Source organism: Montipora capricornis, chromosome 5, assembly GCF_036669925.1.
Source record: "Montipora capricornis isolate CH-2021 chromosome 5, ASM3666992v2, whole genome shotgun sequence".
NCBI lineage: Eukaryota > Metazoa > Cnidaria > Anthozoa > Scleractinia > Acroporidae > Montipora > Montipora capricornis.
This window is the reverse complement of record NC_090887.1, coordinates 4684894-4708689: the sequence shown is the minus strand read 5'-3', so window position 1 is coordinate 4708689 and position 23796 is coordinate 4684894. Positions and strand designations below refer to the sequence as shown.

Genomic DNA, 23796 nt, shown 5'->3' with positions numbered 1-23796 from the left:
AGCCTCATTAATATTTAATATGAACCTGGTTTGAAAGCCAATCACTGCTCTCTTCATTGACAGGAAAAACTTCGCTCAACCCTGATTTTGGATACTGTTCGATCTTTTAGAGATTTTGTCTCCCGTTTTGCGATGTGAAGGACAGTGAAATGTAGAATTTTTGCCGATATTAGCATGCCGTGAAATCCCGCTTCCTTTGATTTTACAAAAAAAGTCATTATGACTAGGATTTGGGTTTCCTTGATACTCTACCTTATTTTGGGAAGTGCCATTTCAGGTAAGACAATTTTACAATTTCTTCTCCCTAGACATTTGAATTCAATTCCTTTAGAAATATCATTTAACGCTCATCGGTGTTTTGAAGTTTTGATGGTCCAATCGTAACCAATGTTAGCCTGAATCGTGAGATAACACGCAGTTCAACCAATAGCCAATTCCAATGATTCTCTAAGAAAGTTCGATGCGAAGCACTCGATTCCTGTAGACTCAAAGTCACCTGGGTCAAATGGGACCTTTTGAGAGTGTATAATTAAGTCGTGCACTTCAACAGAATCCGTTTTCCTAAGTGCAGTCTCACTTACGTTGTTTGTTCTTCAAAGGACGTGACTGGTGGAAATCAAGGGTTTTTTGTGAGGTACAATAGGTATCACCTCGGAACCAAATGACGAAAAAAAACTCGTGAAAAAAGGACCTGATTTCTTTTAAAGAAAGTTTAAAGTGATTCCTTAGAAATTGGTCAAAGAGTTGAGAAAGATTGCACTGAAAAACGCGCGGGGGATACTTGTTTGCGGTGTGCGAAGCTTACGAATACTGCTATTTATGCGCATGTTGACAGTTGCAATTGGGCCTGGCTTCATTCTCTGGTTTACTTCCTTAATACCAGATTCATTTTGGACATGTGTCGTGCCTTTAAGTATTTCGCCCCCTGTACGATTGAATTAAATTGCCAAAGTTCTCATGCATATACGCTCTTGATAAGTTTCTCTCAATTTAATAAGATACAGTTCTTATTAAGACAACTTAGTAAATATGGGGACCACCGAACTCAGTAAGGAGAAAATAGTTCAAGTCTTGGAGAATCTGTCGTGATTTGGAAAATTATCTTTTTACCTGTTAGAACTTGCTGATGACTAGTACTATGAAATTCGATACACGTCAGAAGTACCTTGCTGAACTAAATTCAGCGGGCTTGAATTACTATGGTTTGGAAAAAGACGAGACATGGTAATTTCAGAATCCACTTAAGATATCTGGAGAGAGGATCTACGCACATCGTTTCACATATCAGTAGGTCGCTAGTATCCTCGAACGCAATCAGTTAGTATCATGCAACAAGTGACTGTTCACTGCAAGTTACCTTATTAGCTACTGTTTGCAAACGCCGTCGGGCGTGAGTTTCTCAACGTTTCACATACTTACGAACACTAAAGCAGTCCAAACCGCGGCTTATGATCCGACAAGACTGGAAATTCTTACCGATCATAGGCTAATTAACAATTATTCTGCGAGGGCGCGCCGGATATGAAGTGAGAGGAGTTGGTTATGAATCATTTTATATCCAGCAAGCCCGAGTAGAATAATTGTTTTATTAAAAACTCCAGGATCAACAACTCTTCTTTTGTGTTCCCGGGGGTAGTATTGTCGACTAAGGCATCGATTTCTGCCTCAGTCAATTCCGGTCCAAAACGGCTTTTGTCGGCCATTTTTTCAGCTCGCTTTATTGCTGACGCCTTCCTTGACCATATATATAAACAAGATGGAATAATCATGAAATATTTAGAATAGCTCAAAATTAACTTATATTTTGAAGTGACGTTTTCGACGACGTAACCGTCGTGGTTTCTTTAACTCCCTAATAATAAGATATACAGGGTTGTTTTGGGAAGAATTTGACATATCGGTTTTCATCGTAATTCACCAGTTCAGGCGATGAACAACGGTTAACTAAAAAACGTGTTCCTGTTAAATGATTAAATGGCTGAAATAGAGCGATTTTCAATTGAGTATCATAAAACCAAAACCAAAGTAATTACTTTGGTCAATCAAAAACGACGGAGACAATCCAGTAAACCAATCAAAACTCGAAGTAATTACACGTGGCCGACACAAAGCGAGGCAAAATGGCTCGCGCGAGCCACTATTGCTTTTGGTTTCACTTCTGATCGGTTGAAAAAATGGCGCGAGAACTTTGAACCAATCACAGAGTGAAGTAATCATAAACCAAAGCAATTCGCTAATTACTTTCGACACTCAATTGAAAACCACTCTAATGAAAGCGTGATTCGTAGAAATGGGATTTTTGTTAGCACTTATTATGGGCAAAATTTATCAACTCATTAACTCAATTATAAGTGCTAAATTATCAGAAATAGAAAAATAGTTATTTTCGCAAAGGCAATGTCATTTAAGAGAAATTGAACATTAAATGGTAAAAGGAAAGTGTTCTTCACATCAAACTTCCAATTTTGTTCCCAAATCGTAGACAACATAAGTATCGCCGTCATCTGCACTTCAAGGCATTCAACTCTTCTACCGGCTTGTCACTTGCGATAGAAGATGATGAAATTCTTGAAGTGGACTGGAAACGGAACGAAAAAGATAACGAAAGATGAGAGACCGTCCCGAAAAGGAATTTATCTATGGTGATCTCAACAGTTTCGATCATCATGTCGTACATTTATCATCACATTCGGTCTACATTGTTGACCTGGGTCCAAGCACTTTGCTAATCACAAGCAAATTCAGTGCTTTTTCATCATCAATTCCGTATAAGTCAGCGTGTCAGCTAATCGAGATCCCCTCCCCCCCTCCCCCGGGATCGAGATGCTTTTTGAAATAGCTTACCTCTGACATGCTTTTTAGAGAAAATTCTTTAACGTCGTGCCACAAAGTTTGTTTAAACGACTTCCTTGCTTTTTTGTGTCGGGAGGCAACTTGCTACTTTGCTTGTTGGGAAATACACTTGGTGGTTCGTCAGTCACCATGGTGGGAGTGAGCCGCAGAACTGTTTTACTTGCCTCATCATACGTTTGTTACCCCTTTTTCTTTTAATTTCGAAGCTGACGAAGTCGAGCGCAAAGCAGATGACATGGCCAACGCAATAGCACAACAAAACGAGAAAGTTGAAGAAGAAAGCAACGCCATGGAAAAAGCCATTGAAGAGAAAGGAAAGCAATTAGATACAAAAGAGCAGGAAGACAAATTTGAAAAAGCAAGTAAAGAGGTTGATGCCGTGGGAGACACAGCCCAGAGCCAATTTGAACAAAAAGGTGATTAGGAAATAGGGATAAAGCCGTTATACTAACGCTTGGAGCATGTATAAAAATATTTTCTACAGGGCCTGCTTGATTTATGGTGTGCTTTCCGATGGCCATTAGCACCCATACAAGGCGGCATTTCGGCTGTAAAAAATCATGATTTTTGCCTAGAATGTCACGATATTTACGCTGTAAGAATTTAAGTGCCAGCAATTTTTAGCCCAAACAACGCAACTGGCCACGCTGATTTAAGCATTTCTTTTATCATGTACACAGCCAACTTAGTTGCCAAACTCGGGGAAGATGCAGACAACGCCATTGAAAGTCAAGCCAAAAAGGTTGAGGCGCTGAGTTCCAAAGCAGATCTGACAGAGGATAATGCCAGTAAAATGGTGGAGGATACTGGTAAGATAAAGTTGTGAATGGTGATCATTCATAGCTGTCATAACGTTTTACTTACAGGTCGTTTTCACTTTACGTCATCGCCACCATGTTGGTCGACGAAAACAAAAGATCTCTCATAGCTCCTTTTGTTTGTCCACCTGCAATTGTACATTGCATCATTGTCTGTGCCTCTAGAAATTGCTTGCAAACCATCTCTATTTGTGTTTAGGCGCGTGATAAGGCGGACATACAGGCAACTTTCAAAAATACTCTTTGTTTGTCACCTCCAAAATTTTTCTATGAACCATTTAAGTCCCAAGAGAAACTGGAAATAATGCTAATGCAAAATTTTGGAGGCCAAACAAAGAATATTATGGCATTTTTGAAAGTGGCCCAATTGAATGCATCTGTTGGTTTGCATGTAGAACTCTGTGATGATAGTGTTTTCGCTCATGTGACTAGCAGCAATATTTGCGTACTAAAACAAAAGGAATAATTTGCATAAAAATGGCGTTTAATTCCCAAAAGAATATTTCACTCCTCAAACATGGCCGCTCTTTCTTTGTTTCACTCCTCCAAAATGGCCGCCGTGACGTCATGTGGAAACACTCTATTTCAGATGAAAAACCTTAAAAAAAATGACCACAACCAGGTTTTCTGAGCCCGCGAGACTGAGCACCCCCAGCAAACCATTGTTTCAACGAAAACCGCTGGTCAGCAACCTGGTTCTGGTCCTTGCTGTCTAAGGTCTTCCATTTCAGATATGTACAGAAATGTGCGTAATTAGATGCACGCTGATTTCAATAAGCGTCACAAAATGTCCCCTTGCTCTTCACAAAGTGCCCTCTAAGCTCTGCCCCTCAAGCAGAGATAAACATCTGCATTTACTCTAACCCCCAAAAAACTAACTTTACTCACCTTATTTGATCCTTTTATTCCCAAGTTCGAAGCATTCATTCTCCTAACTAGTATCATAGATTCCTTTGTTGGGTAGCCATGAGAATTTGGTGTTATATCAAGATCACACCTTTTAAGCTGATAATTATCTTCATTTTAAATACATGTTTCACTGACTTTTCATTGAAATTGTGAGGAGAATTTACATGCTAATTACTCCTGGGAGTCAAACGCTTAAGGAAATAGGTAGCAAATGCTGAGACTTTACGGAAGACTTCGTATTGGGCATCAAAACTGGGCGTGCATCTACTAACGTGCATTTGTGTACTTGTGCAATAAAAGACCTTATTATATGGCTGGTGTTTGTAGCCAATATAACGCGCGCTCTGATTGGCTAATTGTGACTGAAATGCCCACGGGCCGATTACGGGTTTGCAAAAACAAAGCAAAAAGTAATTAAAAAGCCATATAATAAACTACTTACTAACCGAGCTAGTTCGAGCCGTACTGGGGAATATTGGCCCTCGGTCGTTTTTGTACGGACCTTGCTGCGCTCGGTCCATACTGCCACGACCTCGGGCCAATATTCCCCAGTACGACCCTCGGGCTCGGATAGTAAGAAGTTAATAACAGTAATCTGTCCTCAAATTTGTTTGACGTGTTCGTTCTTAAGATCCTCAGACACTTTCATAAGCATCGGAAAAATTCCGAAATTCCGAGTTCTGCCTTTGTTTTGCTATGGCTGTTCAAAGTTATCTTGGATTATTGCTGTTGCTTGGAGTAATTCAAACAAAAGTACAGCGACTCCTTTCATAGTTTCTCTTTATGTCTGAAAGTGCCCCTGTGACCAAAAAATCAATTATTATATATTGCTTTGGATTTTAAAACTATGTTAACTAAACACTAAGCGACCAAAGTTTTAAGCCTTGATAATATGCAGCAGGGGAGTTTTGGGCTTTCAGACTTTTAAACTCGCGTTTTTCATATATAATAAATGCATTCAAACTAGCGAGCCTTTGACCCCACTTTTCCCTGGATCCAACCCTCTGAGGTCCAATCGGTCAGTTTTGAACGTGAGTAATGGCGGACCGTGAAACTTACACTCAAAGTAAAAAAGGCCTTTGGATAAAAATCAAAGCTCAAAATTTTGCCAGCCAGGTGTTAAGTAAACACACGTTCAAAATCTGACAAAAAAGGAAGTGATTTTTTTTTTATCACAGGGGCACTTGAACCATCCGCTAAAGACTAATTGACTAACCGGCCTATAGTGTTCATGGAAGCCTTAGATGTTCTACTATGAAATTGTTGAAACCTCACTCCAAAAGGTTTAATGGAGTAAACGTGTTTTTGGATAAGAATCACTCATTCTTGGCAATAACTTTCTTGCTCTTCTTTTATTCTGTGCATTTCTTTGTGGTGATTACTGATGTAAACGACGATGACGACTGTCTTGACGTAACAACGGAACACTCTTGCAACATGAGACACGAGACAGACAAAGCATTTGCGATTTAAGTGAAGAAAAATAATATTGGCTGATTTGGAAATCACGAAGAATGGCGTTTGCGTTTTTGAAGTATCTTTTATTCGTTCAATTATTTTGTTTCAATCTTCATAACGTCACGAATATCTTAAGTATAAAGATAAGCAACAAAATCAAAAATGTTCCAGAAAATAATATCAGTACTACTTCCCTGGTCCCAGAGGCTTTTCTTGAGCCGAGAGAGAGCCGCGGGGCGGTGAAGACGAGTCCCGAAGCGGCGAGAAGAGAAAAACCTGTAGTTACCTTAGACTTGAATCTCACTTTCATGCGGACGCCAGGGTCAGGATCTGCCCCTCAGGCTCGGATTGGTTGGTATGTTTTACAAACACGCAAATCACTATTATTGGTTCGTTTGACTGGTAATTAAAAATACCGAGGAGACGCGTGATCGCTACGTTGCCATTGGTCTCCTTTGTAATTATCAATTTGACGCGTTTGACAGCTGGAGTCTGCATGAAAGTGAGATTCAAGTCCAAGGTAACCAGAGGTTTTGTACTTCTCGCCGCTTCGCGTCTCGACTTTCCCTCTTCGCGGCCCTCTCGCGGCTCAAGAGAAACCTCTGGGACCAGGGTACAATACTGCTCGTACAGAGGGATTGCTGTGTTCAAATACCCCACCCCTTTGGAAGTTAGCCATCCACCCCCACCCGCACTGTGGGGTGGCCATGGATATTTTCTGCATTCACACACAATATCGGGGATATTACAGAGATGAACATTAAAATTGGCATCAGCAATGAAAAGTCCCACTCTGCAATAAATCCCTTAGATTTGAAGCAGTTGGTTCGACATATAAACTTACCCGACTTTTATTTTCAGTTCACATCAACTGAAACAAGTTTGAATAACATATCACTCCAGTAGTTTCCAAGATATTATTATTGATTTTGTTATTTATCTCTATACTAAAACTATTTGAGACGTCATCAATTTTGATTCTATGAGCAGCTGGACATCGTATTATGACGATAAACATTCATTTTGAAAAGGTCGTGTTATAAAAAACTGAGTCCTTTTATTTCACAGGCACTTTAAAGCAAGGTATGAAAAGAGGAAGAATTCAACCTTTCAATACCACCAAAATTTCGATTCATTTAGTGAAATTTATTTCCCTAAGGATAAAACACATTTTTTTGCATGATCTCCATCTTTGAAAGAAATCGATCTACAAATTGTTGGGAGTCCAGTTCACGAAGATTTAACAGCAGCATGTTGCAATTTCGTATTCCGTTGCCGCCAAGAAATTTGTGGAATCAGAGTCTCCTCTAAAATGCTACTTATTTCGTTCCGGTTGATTTATGAAGGGAAGCAAATCGAAAAGGCAACAGACTCTAGAGCAACAAAGTCACGGATGAGTATATCCTACACTGTTAAAGTTCCCAAAGAACCACCCTCTGCCCAAATGTTAGAAAGAGCAAGGTATTACGATGATTACGTCAAAGCCTATACGCCAGAACAGAAGACATATCATTGGCCTGGCGAGCAAAATCCTCCGGGATTCTACGACGTTCAAGAGGAAACAACAAGTGATATACGCCCAAAGCCGTTTCGCGCGGATGACGTCAAAGACGAACACGATGGCATGGCACATGACGAATATGAAGTCTCACCCGTCATGCGCAGTAACCCTAAGAAGATGACCTTAATGCCCCGGTTTCCACTTCGGTTCCCACATCGTAAAGAACTTACAAAATACCGTCGTCATCGTTTTAAGCCATATAACAGCGGACCCGAGAAGGCGCTACTGATTCGACCAACTTCGAAAAGTGACCTGGGCTTATTTGTGTTGCCAAACGGTGGATCGCGACAGTTGTCTTCGGATGATATCAAGAATCAGTTTGAGGATGACCGGTTGTTGAGAAAGGCAGCCAAGCAACCGTTGAGCAGTCAAGAAGGTAACATAAATAAATCATAATATAAGATAGAAAGAGTGTATAGATACCAGTGAGCATGTAACACCTCAAAAAGGGTTGGCTTAAATCAATAGAATTTGTAGAAGAACAACAACTTTTGCCATAAATTACGGCTCTCTCTTTTCTCCACAAACCTTTTCTGTGAAACACAATTTGTCAAATGGTTGTAATTTTAAGTTATGCGTCTTTTGTTGCCTACAGTAACATCCCTCAATTAAGAACTTTCCATTTTAAAATTTAACCTAAACAGGTTCTTACATAAATGGTAATTAACAGAAATTTAGGCTATCTAGGTTTTTAAATAGGTTCTTATTTTTTGAAGAAAAAAATCACGTTGTAGATAGCAGAGGTTAGTGGTATTCAGCCTTATTCCATTTGAATAAAAATTAAATACAGAATTAAAAAGGTCACATAAAAATGACTATAATAAAGTAAAATCGAAAGATCACATGAATCTTCAGAACATAAATCAATTAACCTTATTTGCCAAAGTGTCTTATTTTGTTAGGCTCGATTTCCATCGCTCACTTGAGTTCGGGTATCCTCCCCGAGAAGAGACGGCTGGACGCGTGAGCGATAGATTGTGTCTGTGACGTAAATTCGTATATAATTTATGCGAAGTTAATAGTTGCGGGGAAGTACCCTTAGACATCCCAAAACATTAAACCGTCTGTGCTAAGTTTCTAGATGATACGAGCCTGAGTTTGTGGTTAAATGATCAATGTGAGTTTGAATTCAACCGGCGAATCATCAACAAAATCTTCGTGCCGCTTCAGCTCTACATGTAAGTCGACCTCATCGGCCCCCTTGTTTTACCGCCAATAAACTCAGAAGTAATTCCAATCGATCTTGAGGAATTTTACTTGCTCTTACATTATCGACGTCTGAGAAAAAAATTGCAATAGCAAGGATTTGAAAGCCGTATTTTTGACGTTGGCGCCAACTAGAAAATTAATTGAAGTTTCCGAACTCAGGTGGTATAAAACGATACAATCCCCATTCTCCAGCTTCTCGAACACTTCCTGTTGTCGAAATCGTGGATGTTTTCTAATTTGAAAGCATTGTAAAGCTCGAACAGGCCGGGTCAAAGAACACCGTCGCAACCAAAAAGTGAAATTTATGCTGGACCGATTTGTGCAGGCGAGTTTCTGATTGGCGGAGATTAACATTGGCTCACCTCACGCGTCCAGCCGTGATTGCGGGAGTGAGCGCTGACTCATTTCCCGAAACAGCGGTTGGTAATCGAGCCTATATATTGTTAGATTTTAGAAAATGCGAACCTGTTTCAAATTTTAGGGTCAAAAGGCTTTTGTTTAGACGGGCTCCAACTGACAAATTTTAGGCTAACAGGTTCTTTAAAAATTGGTTCTTATTCATGGGGTTTTTACTGTATTTCAAATGTGCACTGCGGTTAAGGAATCAACTTTAGGCAGATGCGAAGAAGCCTGAAAAGGAATCTGGCACTGAATGAGATTCGAACCTATGACCATGCGATTCACTGAGCTTTCAGACCATATTGAGGCTCACCAAGAGAAAATGAGGGGACAGAGAGGGAGGCTCCCGGTCCAGCCCTTGGGATATGTCATGTCCACGAAAGTTATTTCTAGACGAGCGGAAGTCTTTTTTCTAGCGGAAGTCTGTCTTCCGGGACGTCCGCATGCAGGCCAACCTCGGTCTAATGTTTGAAAGAAAATAAATATTCATCAGCCTTCCACGTGCGCCGCCATTTTCTCTTTTCACTAAGAACCTGTGAGCGAGGCAAGACTGCATGCGGACGTCTGGGAAGACAGACTTCCACTAGAACAAAGACTTCCGCTCGTCTAAAAATAACTTTCGTGGACATGACATTGCCCGGCCAACGTCCTGCGCATCCCTCTCTGTCCCCTCATTTTCTCTTGGGCTCACTGTTCGTGTCCCGTAAATGGTGTTATTATGAGAGAAAATTGGGAGGGCCAGGCTGGCGCAATGAAGAGAGTACTCGACTCGACGCAATGTGTGGGTTCAGCTTGTTGATTCTTTCCGTTAGTTCCCCTTAGGTACTTCCCCCTAATAACGAACCAACAGTTCGTCATTAGTTGGGCATCTTCACTCGATTATGTACTATGTAAAAGGTCTGTATGTTTATCATTACTATTTCATTGTTACACTATAATTATAACAACTTCTTATGAATATTCATCGTTACTCTTAATTAAAGTTTCTTGAGTAATTAATTATTAATCAACATTTATATTAATGATAGCTCAACCTTTTATGCGCAGATGGGGGATTAGCGGATGAACTAAGGGCAGGCGCTCAAGCAGAGAGAGATATGGAACGACAATGGGCAAAAATCAACGCCATTGGAAGCCCCGAATTAATTATGCACTGGTCTCACTCCGGCGGTAAGCTGGGCACTATTGGGAATCAACAAGTAAGCGTAGTGAATCCAGGATTGGTCGATCTGCTGCAGACAGAATACCCAGAATACCCAGAGAAACCAGGGGTCACGACAAGAAATTTGCAAGGAATCAATAGGAGTAAGATAAAGAAGAAGGAAACTGTGTCTTCCAAAACAATTAAGTGATAAAATAAAAAGACATTGAATATAAGACAGGCAAAAGCTTGGTATTAACCTTTGCCTCATTTCTATAGCACCAAGAGAAAGTAAAGAGACGAAGGGGAACAATGTTCAGGACGAAGAGAGATGAGGTAAGAGAACGGATCCCCCATAAATGGGCCTCTTGCAATGATAATTTTTTTGAAATATAATTTTAGGTACACAGCTATTTTTAGAGAGCCACCTGATTGGCCAGTTGTAATGACGTAAGGAAAGTTTAAAGTTAGGCAGCATTGGGAACGAGAACTTAAAATAGCTTTGCGAAACTAAATGATGGGGCATGGTGATCCGTTCTTTTACATCATCCGCTCTTGTCAGGAGCTATGGTCTGGATATATAAATTTGACAAAATCGGAAGTCCATAACCAAGAAGTCTCGATTTGCGATGGAATGCGGCCCATCAGTTTTCGATATGTTTCTTCCTTTATTTCTTTTATAAATCATCATTTTTCCTTTTCGAATAAGTAAAATGTATGTGCCAGAAAACTGTTTGTTTTTTTTTGGCTTGCTTTTGTGGAGGATACTGCCAAAGTCTGATTAAGGAGTACAAGGCCCAGTTGTGTTGTTGTTGTTGTTACCTGATTTAATGCAAACTGGCAAAAACAGTAGCTAGCTTTTCATTCATTTGCATTAGGTTCGACACATGGAGATTTTGGCATTTGAACTACGGCACCTGAGAAACACACAGACCTAGGCCTTATGCGACAACGAGTTACCGTCCTCCTCCGCCCGTCCTGTTGCGTGAGGTCTCTATTATCTATTTTTAGGACGGCTACTGCTCGACTGTTTCGGCGGGAAAAAAAAACGTGGCAGTATTGTGTTCTTTGCACGATCCATGATTTTGCATAAAGCACGAGCATTCCCTCGTGCGGCTTTTTGGCGTTGTGGTCATCAAGCCCAATCTGATTGGGCATAATTTGGCTGGACACGTATTCTAAATTTAGATGATAGAGTAAACTGATGGGCCACGGCCAAATTATGGTTAAGGGTTGTGATAAAATTCAGTTTCTCTTTGACACACGCAACTACACGACGTCATAGAAACCCATGGTAGCACAACAACATGGCATTGTGTGTGTAGAGGAGCCACTACACACACAATGTCGTTTTTCAGTCTCTTGTGATCAAGCGTACCCACTGGGAAACAAACCTCTGTGTCATCTGAACAAACTTTACCTAGATTCATGTATCCCGAGTGCCCGTCCTGGCATTTTCCTCTTTGTCACCCCTAAACAAGCACATGGGAGTTATATGAAGCTTGGTTTTTCCTGTGTTGCTAGCACGGTGTCCTTTAATTGCTTCCATACAGTACGTCCTCAAGAGAGGACGAAGTAAGTTAACTGATCACCTTTCCAATGATAGTTTTTAGGTCCCAGCTATTTTTAGAGAGGCACCTGATTGGCCAGTTGTATTGATTGGGAAGGAGAACTTAAAATAACTTGCGAAGCTAAAAATAGATTTTAAAAAACTATGATGGAGAATGGGGATCAGTTCTCTTACCTCATCCTCCTTTGACGTCCCACAGTACCAAATTCCTTGCATTAAACGGAAGCTAAAACAAAAAGTTGTGCTCGCTAAGACTTTTTATAAAATAACTCAGATAGTACGTGTGCTCTCATTGGTAAATAGGTGCGTGTGCACGAGAGCGTATGTAAACGTGGTTTCAATGGTTGCCACTTCACGCTCTAGAGGAAGGTATTTTATAAAATCATTGGAAGCCCTTTTCCCGTACATGTTTGCATAGCCAAATCTCAACGCGACAAAGGTTAGAAGAATTCAAGACAGTTATGCAAACCCGAGATGAATTATTTGGCTATTTTCGCAAAACGAATGGTTATAGTTAACTTAAAAGGAAAGGGACGTTTCTCAGTATATCTGTTTGCTACTGACCCTTGACTCTTTTGGCCTACATGAATCGCAACCTTACTTAATATTGTAAAAGACTCAACCGCTAAAATCCACAATCAATGTAAAAAAAAAGGGGATAATCTTACGAAAGTTCAGTTCTTTTTCCAACCTTTTAGCGTAATAGCTTTGACCAGTAAACAGTTAATGGGATTTGAACTACGTCATTAACAATAAACCCAATCAAAATGATGATATAACTCAAATCGCAAACCAAGCCACTACATAAGTTTATAACTGGTAAAGCCAGGAATTTAGCCACCAAGATGTTTACTTATTTTTGGCTGATTTGTGAAAAGAAAAAGAATCCTCTAATGTGGCCACACCACCAAGAAACTCTCACGATAAACAGTAACCGCCATAACCGGGACGCTGTGACTACTACGACAACAACAACGACAGCAAAAACAGCACCAATGACGCACAACACCTTGTATTTTCTCTGTGATGTTCTTCGCTAACCATGCCTTTCGAGTTTCTAGATTTCTTCATGGAAGGATTGTTTCTGATTTCGCGCATCCTTCTCTTTGATGTTGTGCACCCTCAGAAGCTGAGTAGTTCTTTTCTCTTTCTCGGTAGCCAATAACTTCAGCCTTATGGGTTCTTTCAATGACTTAGAATAAATTTTACAGAATTATTTTTGAAATGAAAATTGACTCACAATCCTCCTCCACCGAGAAAATAAAATGGCTTCATCTGGATTAAAATAAATGCAACACTTAATTTGAGAATTATCGCTAGGCTAAGTCCCAGTCAATTTTGCAAGCAGACACCATTTTATTTCCAATAGGATCATTGAAAATGGAAATCACTGCAAGGAAAAGAAATTGGCCGGGTAAGGTGGAACCCAGCAGAGTGGTGGTCTTCCCTGATTCTGCTGTCCGTGGCACTGACACCACGAACATGCAGATCAAAGAATTCCACCCAAAGGGTGGCAGAGGAAAATGGTTAGCGGTTCACATTCCCGATCGAATGCCATATCCAAGACGTAATGTGAAAGTCATTGCTTCAAGAAAGGCTGTAAAGGATTTACACAGGGTCGTCGGTCCAAACAAAGCTTCTCTTGCTTTGGAGATTCAATCTCTTCTTGGAGTTAATGAAGACACATTGAATCAAATGATAAGGCAAGGAGAAAAGGAGAATGAGAGAAATAATGACGAAGATAATGATGAAGATTATGAAAAAGATGGTGAAGCCGAGGAAAATGATAATGACGATGATGATGATGATGACATAGAAGATCCTTTCGATGATGAGGATACATCAGCTGACTGCGACAATCCTGACAACACCGACCTTAAAACGGACCGCAAGAATGTCACCGCTAAAATGTGCAGAGGGAAGAATAACGTAGGAAGGAATACAACGGATGGATCTGGTTTAGAACATCAGTTGAACGAAGATCTTGGCATCAAAGATGACCACAAATTAAATGTTGAGCAACCAGAAGGCTTTGAACTTCGATGGCAAGAAATTCTCAACAATTTCAAGAATTTCGATGCTAAAAGAAAGAAGAAAATTTGCAGACTGTTTCGGATTCAAAACGATGTGTGCCAAAGACTAAGGCAAAAGCGGAAGCACTACTTTCGGAGAAGGCTAAAGCACTACCTTCTGCGAATGCTCAGGAAGTTTTTAAACAAGAACAAAAGTGACTTTGAAGACTACCTCAGTGGCAAGTAAGTATGCAATTGAAGTCTTAATTGATTGTCAAAAAAGTTCTTGGGTTTGACTTCCCTGGCCACGAAGACCAGTAAAAAGATTCATTACGCCAAGATAATCAAATCACTTGATGATTAACGGCTCAATGACAACATCGGTGAACTGTAATTGTTGGTGTGGTCTGTCATGTTACGTTGCTGGGATCTAGGTAGGTTGTTTTTGAGTCTGCTTTAAAGTTTTTTTTTTCTTTAAGGTTTTCCCCCTAACCTGAGATGATCATGTACCCAAATTAAGTGTTTCTGTTCTTCTGCTCCACTGTTTTGTGTTGGTCTTGATCCATTGCTTCTTGATTCAAACTTAAGCCCGAATTAATTGTTCGACTGGGTGGATATATCGTTAGTTTGTTAGTTGGCGCAAGTGTTTTTACCTTTTGAGCGAGCTTTTCCCTAAACAAAAAAACCTAGATCCCAAATACTTCCAAGGTGCCAGTTTTGCTACTTAATTTAAACACTGTATTTGAAGTTAATGACTATTCCGTGGGTAAGCACTAATCTAAACTCTACTTTTGTACTCAAAGACTGAAGGATGCATTAACAGGGAGATTAAAACCATCCGACGATGGTCTTTTGCACATTTACGACCAAAATTCAGGGAAAATGACCATAGATGATTACTTAAAGGATCTCAACGATGGAACGCCACCTCATATTGGTGGGGGAGGAGGGAGTGATAATAACCAGTTGCTCCTGTCGCAGACCACAACCAACCCTGGCATGCTTCCAATGGATGACAGTCCATCGAATAGCGGCGTTTTTCGAGTGACGCAACCAGTTAATTCAAACAAATTTGCCGAGGCGGATAATCAAGATGATAGTCCTCCAGACGCAGTGTCCGCTCTTAATAACATCATACATCCTCTCTTAAATGATCAAGACAACAAGTTGGACGAGAAGCTGCAGACAAAGATATTACAAGAAGAGCTAGGTGAGACGAGAGGCTTGCGTTTAAATGAAGTCCAAAACTTTTACTAAAGGCGATTCTTTTTAATTACAGATGAAAAGTTTCCATTATCTCTACTAAATGTAAAAGTTGGAAAAAGCACGTAAAGAATTCTACAGTTACTTCTTCCTTCTTCCGAAGGAGAAGATGAGCAAGATTTAAATGTATTCCAATTCTAATTAACAATAAGATTGCTAGCCGAGTTTGAGTTTGTTACCAGATAGACAATTACACTAGTTGCATTGGTATTTGAACCCTGCCATTCAGTTATTACCTGGTTTTAATGTTTTTCAACTCCGAAGCACCGCCATTTTTGCTAGCCATCATCAAAAAATTTACAAAACTGAGGGGAGAGTCAACAGAAGTACAGTTGTCTTTGAAAATCCGATGCACCACGTGTTTCCCCAATTAGTAATTTGTGACAAAATTATAGAATAAACATCTTATGCAATTTGTAAATACAATACCAATTAACCTACCGTATCACAAAATGGTAGGGAGGTGCGGTGGCCTCATGGTTATTGCGCTCGACTCCATCGAGTGGCCCGGGTTAGGGTCCTGGCCAGGGACATTGTGTTGTGTTCTTGGGCAAGACACTTTACTCTCACGGTGCCTCTCTCCACCCAGGTGCATAAATGGGTACCGGCGAATTTAATGCTGGGGGGTAACCCTGTGGTGGACTAGCATCCCATCCAGGGGGAAGTAGAAATACTCCTAGTCGCTTCATGCTACAGTAACCGGAGATAAGTGCCGGCCTGATGGGCCTTCTAGGCTCGTTGCCGACTTCACCTTTTATTACAAAATGGAATTGAGAAAGTTTACATTTTAGGGTCGCCATAGTTACCTTGTGATGGCTTTGCTTAGCGATTGGCCAGAAAATCACTGTCATTTTCCTAAGCGACCAGAGGTACACACTTTCCTACTTTTGGCTTCAACTTCATGTTTCAGTTTCAACTCGATTATTTTTTCTAAGGAAACGTGAATTCTGAGCAAGAAGAACAAGAGAGGCAGAAGATAAAGGACGCAGCACTCAACAATCGTCTTATGTACATGTTCCAACTTCAAAACCTTGCTACTCATAAATCAGCTGTAGCTTCGCCCAACAGCGAGATTGGTAACCAGCCAATTAGTATAGTAAATCCTCACCAGATATCTCTTTTGCAAACGGAACTTCCCGACAAAAACCCGGATTTACCTTGGATGGATACTAGCCCTCAAAAACCGACAGCTTCTCGGTCAAGGGCACGGCCGAGGATTAGACCATTTCAATTGCCCTTAAGAAGCAGAATGCGATATAGAATGAGACCGAGGCTAGTGGGAACGTTCGGATTGAGCTGGGCAAAGGAACAGAGAAGGCCAACTATTAGAAAGCTGTTTAAGTTGCATTCAGGAACAAGAAAGCCAAAATACTCTATATCACTTCAAGAGGATAGGAATTGAGAGATTAAGTTCATCATCATTCCAAGCTGTTACAGAGTTAGCAGCTCTGTAAAAAAAGCTCATGGTAAGAGTAAGATACTGAGGAGATAGGCAAGGTGACTTAAGAATGAAACAGAAGCTGGTCAGCCTTCCGGTGCATGTCGAGCACCAGTGATTAGTCATTGTAAATATTTAGGTTCTACACCGGATATATTTTTAATAAAACACCTGGTCTGCTTTCAGATTTTTTCAGAAGAGCAAGAAGAAGTTTTGCAAATAGAGGATGTGTCCTGGTTTTTACAAATATTGTTTTTGTCGTTTGAATATGCCAACTACTTGAACAACACAGGGGGCCTTTGGGGCTAGTGACATGATTACGGAATAACTTTCATTCCGGAACCAGTTCCGTTCCATAAGCAAGTTCGTACCGCATTCACATGACAAAATCGATCTGCTCCATGTTTTCGCGCCAGACAAGAAAACAAAGATGACGCAACTTTCGCGTGAAATATTATTGTGCATGTTAATGGAAATAGCTGCAACGGTAAGAAACAGTTTGACCATACTATACGCTTGTTAAAAAGGGACAAACATTAAGATGTGCTATTTACACAATAAGAATGACATACATATATCATGTGGTTGTACATGTACATCAAGAGTGTTTTACATACATCACAATTCGCCATATACTAATTACAGAAAGATATCCAAGTATGTTAAAATGGGCAGTCTTCTAAAAAAATTAAACCAGTTTCAAAGAACTCTTCAAACCAAAAACAAAGTTAAACCACTACGTATATTTATATTTTGGACACTGACTTCTCCAATGGATAAAGTTAGACGGCCTTGTATGGCGCTATTCACCGGCCAAATCGCTATCCAGCGGATAACTCAGTTGGTTTTGACAACGTTTTTCTGTTGAATTGTGGTTTACCCGGTGGATAGCCTAAAACTATCAACCTTTTGAACAACCGTCGGTTCAATTTCGGAGGATTTGAGGGAATTCTGAAATGTCTCGGCCTCAGAAGGAAACACTGCGTTCAGCACATCCGTCCAAAAGCTCAGTTGCGTAAAACTCATTGGATACCTTTCATTGAGCTTGCTGGGTTGATCGCTTTCTCACTTACTCACTTGCTCACTTACTTACTTACTTACTTACTTATTGAGCTTAGCTTAGTTATGGTCCCGGTCCTAAAGTAATGACGATGATAGGCCCGTCGCTTTTCTACTGCGTCTTCTGGTTTCGACTCTGGTCTTGAGCATGTCCACGCCTTGTTGTTTTCCTGCACGAAGCTGAGATCGCCAGGCTCGACGATCCTGGGCTGACTGATACCAGGACTAAGCGGTCCTTTTCAATCTTGTCTTAGTACGTTCATACACGATTCTTTGGGCTTTGGTGTATTTCATTCGTGTTGTTCCACATTTTTAGTGGATATTGTGACGTTCCATTCCATGAAAGTTTAGTGTGTTTTCTCACTAGAAGACGAGCAAATTGTCTTATTATTTGGTAGACTAATGTAAAATCAAGATAAACAATTCCACTAGAGTTGCCCGACTCAAATTCATAAAAGATGGACTGTTTTGCTTACTATAACGAGACTTGTTGTTTATTAACTGCGTTCGACATTAGAAGGCAATTTCTAATCTTGGGTATCATGTGCATGGGTGAGCTTTAGCAATGTTTCGTTCGTCTGCTTTTTCAGCGCCATCTTGAGTTACGTCATACGTGCATAGATACTGCATATACGCAAAGTACGATAGCCTACCTTGTTTGTATGAGGCAGCGTTTACACGAACGCGGCTTCACATCGCCACGGTTTCATGACTTCGAAACCGCGTGAAAATCGATGCGGTTTGGAAGTGTTTATACGGAACTGTCTTCGCCAGAAAATCCAAGTCGCGATGGTATAAGCGAGCGCAGCACTACGTGCTAAATTTTGAATTGAACAATGCAAATTTTGCACCAAATGAAACCGCGTCCGGTAAGCGCTGCCTTAGTCAATACTTGCATCGACCGCGCTAATTTCTTACTAATAATCCTTCTGACAATTTCAACAAAATGCAGATTTTCACAAATTAAGTTTTTGAGACGTTATCATCTCTTTACTCTAAGCTTTAGATTTTTAGCCACCATCCACAAGCTTCACATCTATCCGTATTAATATTTTTGATAGTCGTTGTTTATATATTAAATCCATCGTCTCTCATCTAGAGATTTCTCCAACGAACGCACTTCACAATCAGTGATTAATCCTATATTTGTGTCTCTTAACTTGTCATAACTTATCATGGAACTTTTCATGGAGTATGCAAGCCAACAAATGCGCAAATAAGGCAAACAGTGTGCTTGGATTCATAAGACGAACGGTGGGTACAAAAAATCCTGAGTTGTTTTCGAAACTTTATAAGAGCCTAGTACGTCCTATTCTCTCGTACTGCTGTCCAGTTTGGTGTCCGCACCTTAAAAAAGACTCTAACACCTTGGAGAAAGTTCAACGCAGGGCATCCAAATGTGCCCTTGGAAGTATTGGGCAAGACATGCCCTACGAAGAAGTCTAAAGCTCCTTAAGTGGCCAACACTTAAACAAAGAAGATTATTTTCGTGGCCTATCAAGTGTTATAAGACAATAAATAGTCTTAATGGACTAGATTCCTCAGCATTTTTACGTTTGCACATGATCTTAGGCCCTTAAGAGCTAATCACCCTTTTAAACTTAAGTTTGCATCCACAACTTTAAATAGTTTTAAACATTCTTTTCTTATACGCATAGTCGATAAGTGGAATAGTCTACCGAAGGGCATTGCTAAGGCGGAAAATTTGAACACTTTTAAGAACAGACTGAAATGTCACCTTGCAAATTTTTCTTGTGAACCCTAAATTCTTTTATTATGTGACGTATTATATATTTTTATAGTTAGTACTTTAAACAGTTGTAAATAATTATTGTTTTTAATTTATTTTGGTATCAGGAGATAAACTAGATAGGGATAATCTCCTTTATCTCCTTCACTTTCCTATGGATTTGTGAATAAACAGTCATCATCATCATAATTATTATTATTATTATTATTATTATTATTATTATTATTATTATTATTATTTGACTTCACAAGCTGACCAACCCATCAGAAGAAGCCAAGGGATTCGAAGTCCACTTCAGCTTCTTATTGAAACTATATAGACATCGTCAAGTCGGTATTAGTTTAAGGACCACCCCTTCAGACTTAGATGATGCTTTGGAACCTTGTTTAGTTTCAGTTTGCCATATCCGTCTTGATAAGGGAGATGTCACGTTAGAACCTTGCGTGATTTATCACGCACCGGCTCGGTGCACACATTCGGAATATATATCTTGACAGTTACCCTCAAGGAAGAATCGCGTACAATATAAACGACGTCCTAAGGAAGAACCAAAACAAGCTCAACAGCTCGGTCCTGACCGTTACAAAGAAAGACTGGTTTATTTTGTCACCCTATTTAGGTTAGGAGAGCAACAAGATCTCTAAACGCCCTTAAATTCTGCGTCAGTAAGTTTTACTCTGTCTGTTCTGTCGAACTTCAAAAGTATTTTTAAGAACACTCGGCGCATAAAATTTCATCCCATACAAAGATCGCCTTAATCGTTAAGATTCCTATTTAATTGAACCACGATCGTCCCGGTCAATGTAGTCCTAGGAAGAACTGTTTTGGATCAGAGCATTACAAACAAACTTAAGGTAAACAAACGATAGCATAAACTTTCTTTCATCTCAAATTTCAAAGTAACTACAAGAGCTAATATCTTGGTGACATAACATTTACAGCTAAAATACATAGCATATACGGATACATAACTAAATAAATATAAAATATTTAAAGAAAAATTAATTCAACATAAAAGTGGCTATACAAAATGCTGCCCGGATTCTTATTTTAAAACCTGTTACCCCAGTCGTACGGATAAAATCACTGGTAGCGCATTCTAAAATTTAACTGATAAGTAAAGAAAAAAGAATTGCGACCATAACTTGTTGTTCTACGATTATTGAGACAAGAAAAGTAATCTACGCCAAGATCATAAGAAGAAGACCAAAGAGAAAAGTCATTTGTTTTTCATGTGCAGTAGCAGAAAAATCATTAAAAAACAGTCAGATTTTATACAGTAATACCGCGAATGCAATGTAAATCTAAGTATACTCTTACTTACATTATACCGTTCTTTTGACAAGAACAACTGACGAAAGTACTTTGTCGCGAATTTTCTATAACAAAAATGTGTTCAAATATCAAATATTACAATTAACAGCAGACACCAGGGCTACTCCTTAGTATCTGGCTAGAAATTTTCTTCTCACTTTTTCCTCTGGCCGCGCTTCAGCCATTTGATGAGGTCCAGTCTCGTGCTTTTCAAGTTGCCTCGTTTATGCCCAAAACAATTCTGGGTAATTTTGCCATTCCTTGACAAGGGAAGACCCCGATTCTCATTTCAGAGATTTTTCGGTAAGTGTCAAGCCACCCAGTCCTTCCAGCAAAATACCGCATCCATTGAAGTTTTTAGCTCTCAAAACTTACCTTAATTGTATCGGTAGGTCCTGGAATTCGTCCACAGAAAGGCCAGAGATACAACTTCACTCGTGAACCGCCACCTTTGCAACAAAGCATTTTAGGCGTCCCATTCTGCACGAAACCCTCCCTCACCTGTGTCTCCAGGAAAACAAATTTGCAAAGTTCTTACATCTACGTTTATGCCTGTACAATCAACTGAAATGTCAATTCCTTGTAAAAACCAGCACCTTTTTTTGATAAGGTAGGTATCGGAGAGCCAGAACATTTGCGCATGAGCTGACGGAATGTTTGAACAAGAGAGAAAAATGCAGTACCTATACAATACAATACAATACATACTTAATTGACCGCTCCCCATAGGGGCTTTTCAGGGCCAATGAAACACAACGAAACAACAGAACACAACAACAATAACAATTGTTAAGAATCCCAACTGGCTGGAGGCAAACCAGTTGGCTATTTACAAGTGCAGCTGGGAAGTTGAACCAGGGACTACCAGGATCAAATACAACGAGTGGTCAGAGCGGGTCTTGAACCCGGGATCTCCGGATCTCAAGGCAAGCACTCTAACCACTGGGCCACACTGCCTCAACAACTACCTCCAGTCGTGGCGCTGGAGCGTCGTACCAAACGAGTCATCCCGGGATTTCGGCCCGTGCGATCGCTTTTGGACGCAGTTGGCCCTTCGCTGCTTTCTGCTACCGACCTCGCCTCGCGGAACGGCATTGAGGGAGGGATATGTCGGCCCCTAAATTATATGAGACAAATCCCACGCCTACTCACAGCTCCAGACCGCCCTTGTCATTACATTAAGCGAAATATTTCGATGGCTTATATATTCAAGAGAAAAGTCACATATGGTAAGTACTGGAGTCGCAGATTACAAAGTGTACACACGCGCCCTGCTGAAGGTAACATACACACATGCTTAAAGTTCATTTCGTCTCGAATTTCAGAGTAATTACAATAGCTAATATCTTGCAGACATTACATTTACAGCTAAAATACATAGCCCGTACGGGTAAATAATGAAACACGAAATATTTAAAGAAACAGCGATTTTCAAAAAAGCAGCTATACAAAATGCGGGCTGGATTCTCATTTTAAAACCTGTTAATTCATTCCGGTACAGATAAAATCAGGTAGCGCATTCCATAACTTAGCTGATACTGAAGTAAGAAAAAGAATTAAGACCGTAACTGGTTGTTCTAGGTTTATTGAGGAACAGAATGTAATTTCCGAGAATATCATAAGAACGGAAAAGAACGGAGAGAAAACTCAGTTGTTGTTTTTTTTATATGCGGTATCACGAAAATCCTTCGAAAACAGACTTTGTAGCATTAATATGAAGAAATGTTAAAAGGCACTTACTGCATAGAGATCATATAGAGTTTGCCTTTCGTAATCTGCAAATGTAAATTTCAGTATTCTCTTACTTACATTATACCGTTCTTTTGAGAAGAACAACTGACGAAACACCAGTTTTTGCTACAAGACTAACAGGGAAAAAAGCACTAACTTGTCGCGAATTTTCTACAACAAATTTGAGATTAGAAATAACAGCACACACCAGGGCTACTCCTTAGTATCTGGCTACAAATTTTCTTCTCACTTTTTCTTCTGGCCGCGCTTCAGCCATTTGATGAGGTCCAGTCTCGTGCTTTTCAAGTTGCCTCGTTTATGCCGAAAATAATTCTGGGTAATTCTGCCATTCCTTGACAAGGGAAGACCCCGATTCTCATTTTATAGCTTGTTTTTATAAGTGGCGGATCACCCAGTCCTACCAGCAAAATACCGCGTCCATTGAAGATTTTAGTTCTCAAAACTTGCCCCCGGGCAACCCAGGGGAACCCATGGGCTTGGTAGGGGATTTGCAGCAAAAATTTGCCCCGGAGACAGGGGCATTAGAGTGCTTTCGCCTTTTTGGCAACACTCCCTGGGGATCTACCCACGGGATTTGCTAATGCTCTGCTGTCACGAGGTCCAGCGGTAATTATTCCGTGGTGTGGCAATTGGCGCGGCAAAACCCTCGGGGATCCACGCACGGGATTTCACCCGATTCGCACGGAGAGTGCCGGGTATCACCCTTCAAAATGATACACAAATTACCGGGCATCACCCGTTGTAGTACGTACTATAGTACGCTGCTTATAGTGCCTAGTACTGTATAGTGCGCACTACAGTATGTACGCAGTACGTACTATTTCGGCTTGATAGCACGATTTCCTCATTATTCGCTTTTAATATATCAACTGCATGCAATTCCTCCGTAATCCATTGTCGAATGGTGCAAGGGGAATTTTTGTTTTCTTACTTCTAAAGCTGAGCTAATGGACGGTAAGTATTTAGTTTTGCTCTAATATTTTCTTTCGTGCTGAGACAGTCGATCTCGACCTTTTAACTCAACTCTGTCTACTGCCTTGTAAATTATTATAGTACGAAGTTAATTTTGTTGCAGGCGAAATGAACACCGTAAAACGATTTCATCAAAAAAGAGGTTCAAGTGAGGCATCATGATGATGAGAACACTTCTTCAAACAAGAGAGATTCGCTGCAGCCAAGCAACGATCGATGAATTCGACGAAAATGAACACGAGGATCGTAGAGATGCTCACGTAGTTACAAGTGAACATTCTGATGATGGTGGTGATGAACCAAGAGCATCTGCAACTC

The 23796-nt window shown here is 40.2% G+C and overlaps 2 protein-coding genes across 3 annotated transcripts in view; one reads left to right on the top strand and one right to left on the bottom strand.

The window, feature by feature from the left end:
• Positions 1 to 23796, bottom strand: part of LOC138049205 (uncharacterized) — a 38515-nt gene that overhangs the window by 12122 nt on the left and 2597 nt on the right. The window lies entirely within an intron of this gene.
• LOC138049186 (bridging integrator 2-like) lies at positions 44 to 23647 on the top strand. 2 transcript variants are annotated; one of them, XM_068895362.1, is made up of 6 exons: positions 44 to 277; positions 3060 to 3269; positions 3534 to 3662; positions 13288 to 14173; positions 14734 to 15140; positions 23582 to 23647. In XM_068895362.1, exons 1-6 carry the CDS (start codon positions 220 to 222, stop codon positions 23638 to 23640), a joined length of 1749 nt encoding a protein of 582 aa, XP_068751463.1. In that variant the 5' UTR covers positions 44 to 219; the 3' UTR covers positions 23641 to 23647. The 2 variants fall into 2 exon arrangements, with proteins under 2 accessions (XP_068751463.1, XP_068751462.1); XM_068895361.1 differs by lacking the exon at positions 23582 to 23647 and adding an exon at positions 16129 to 16867.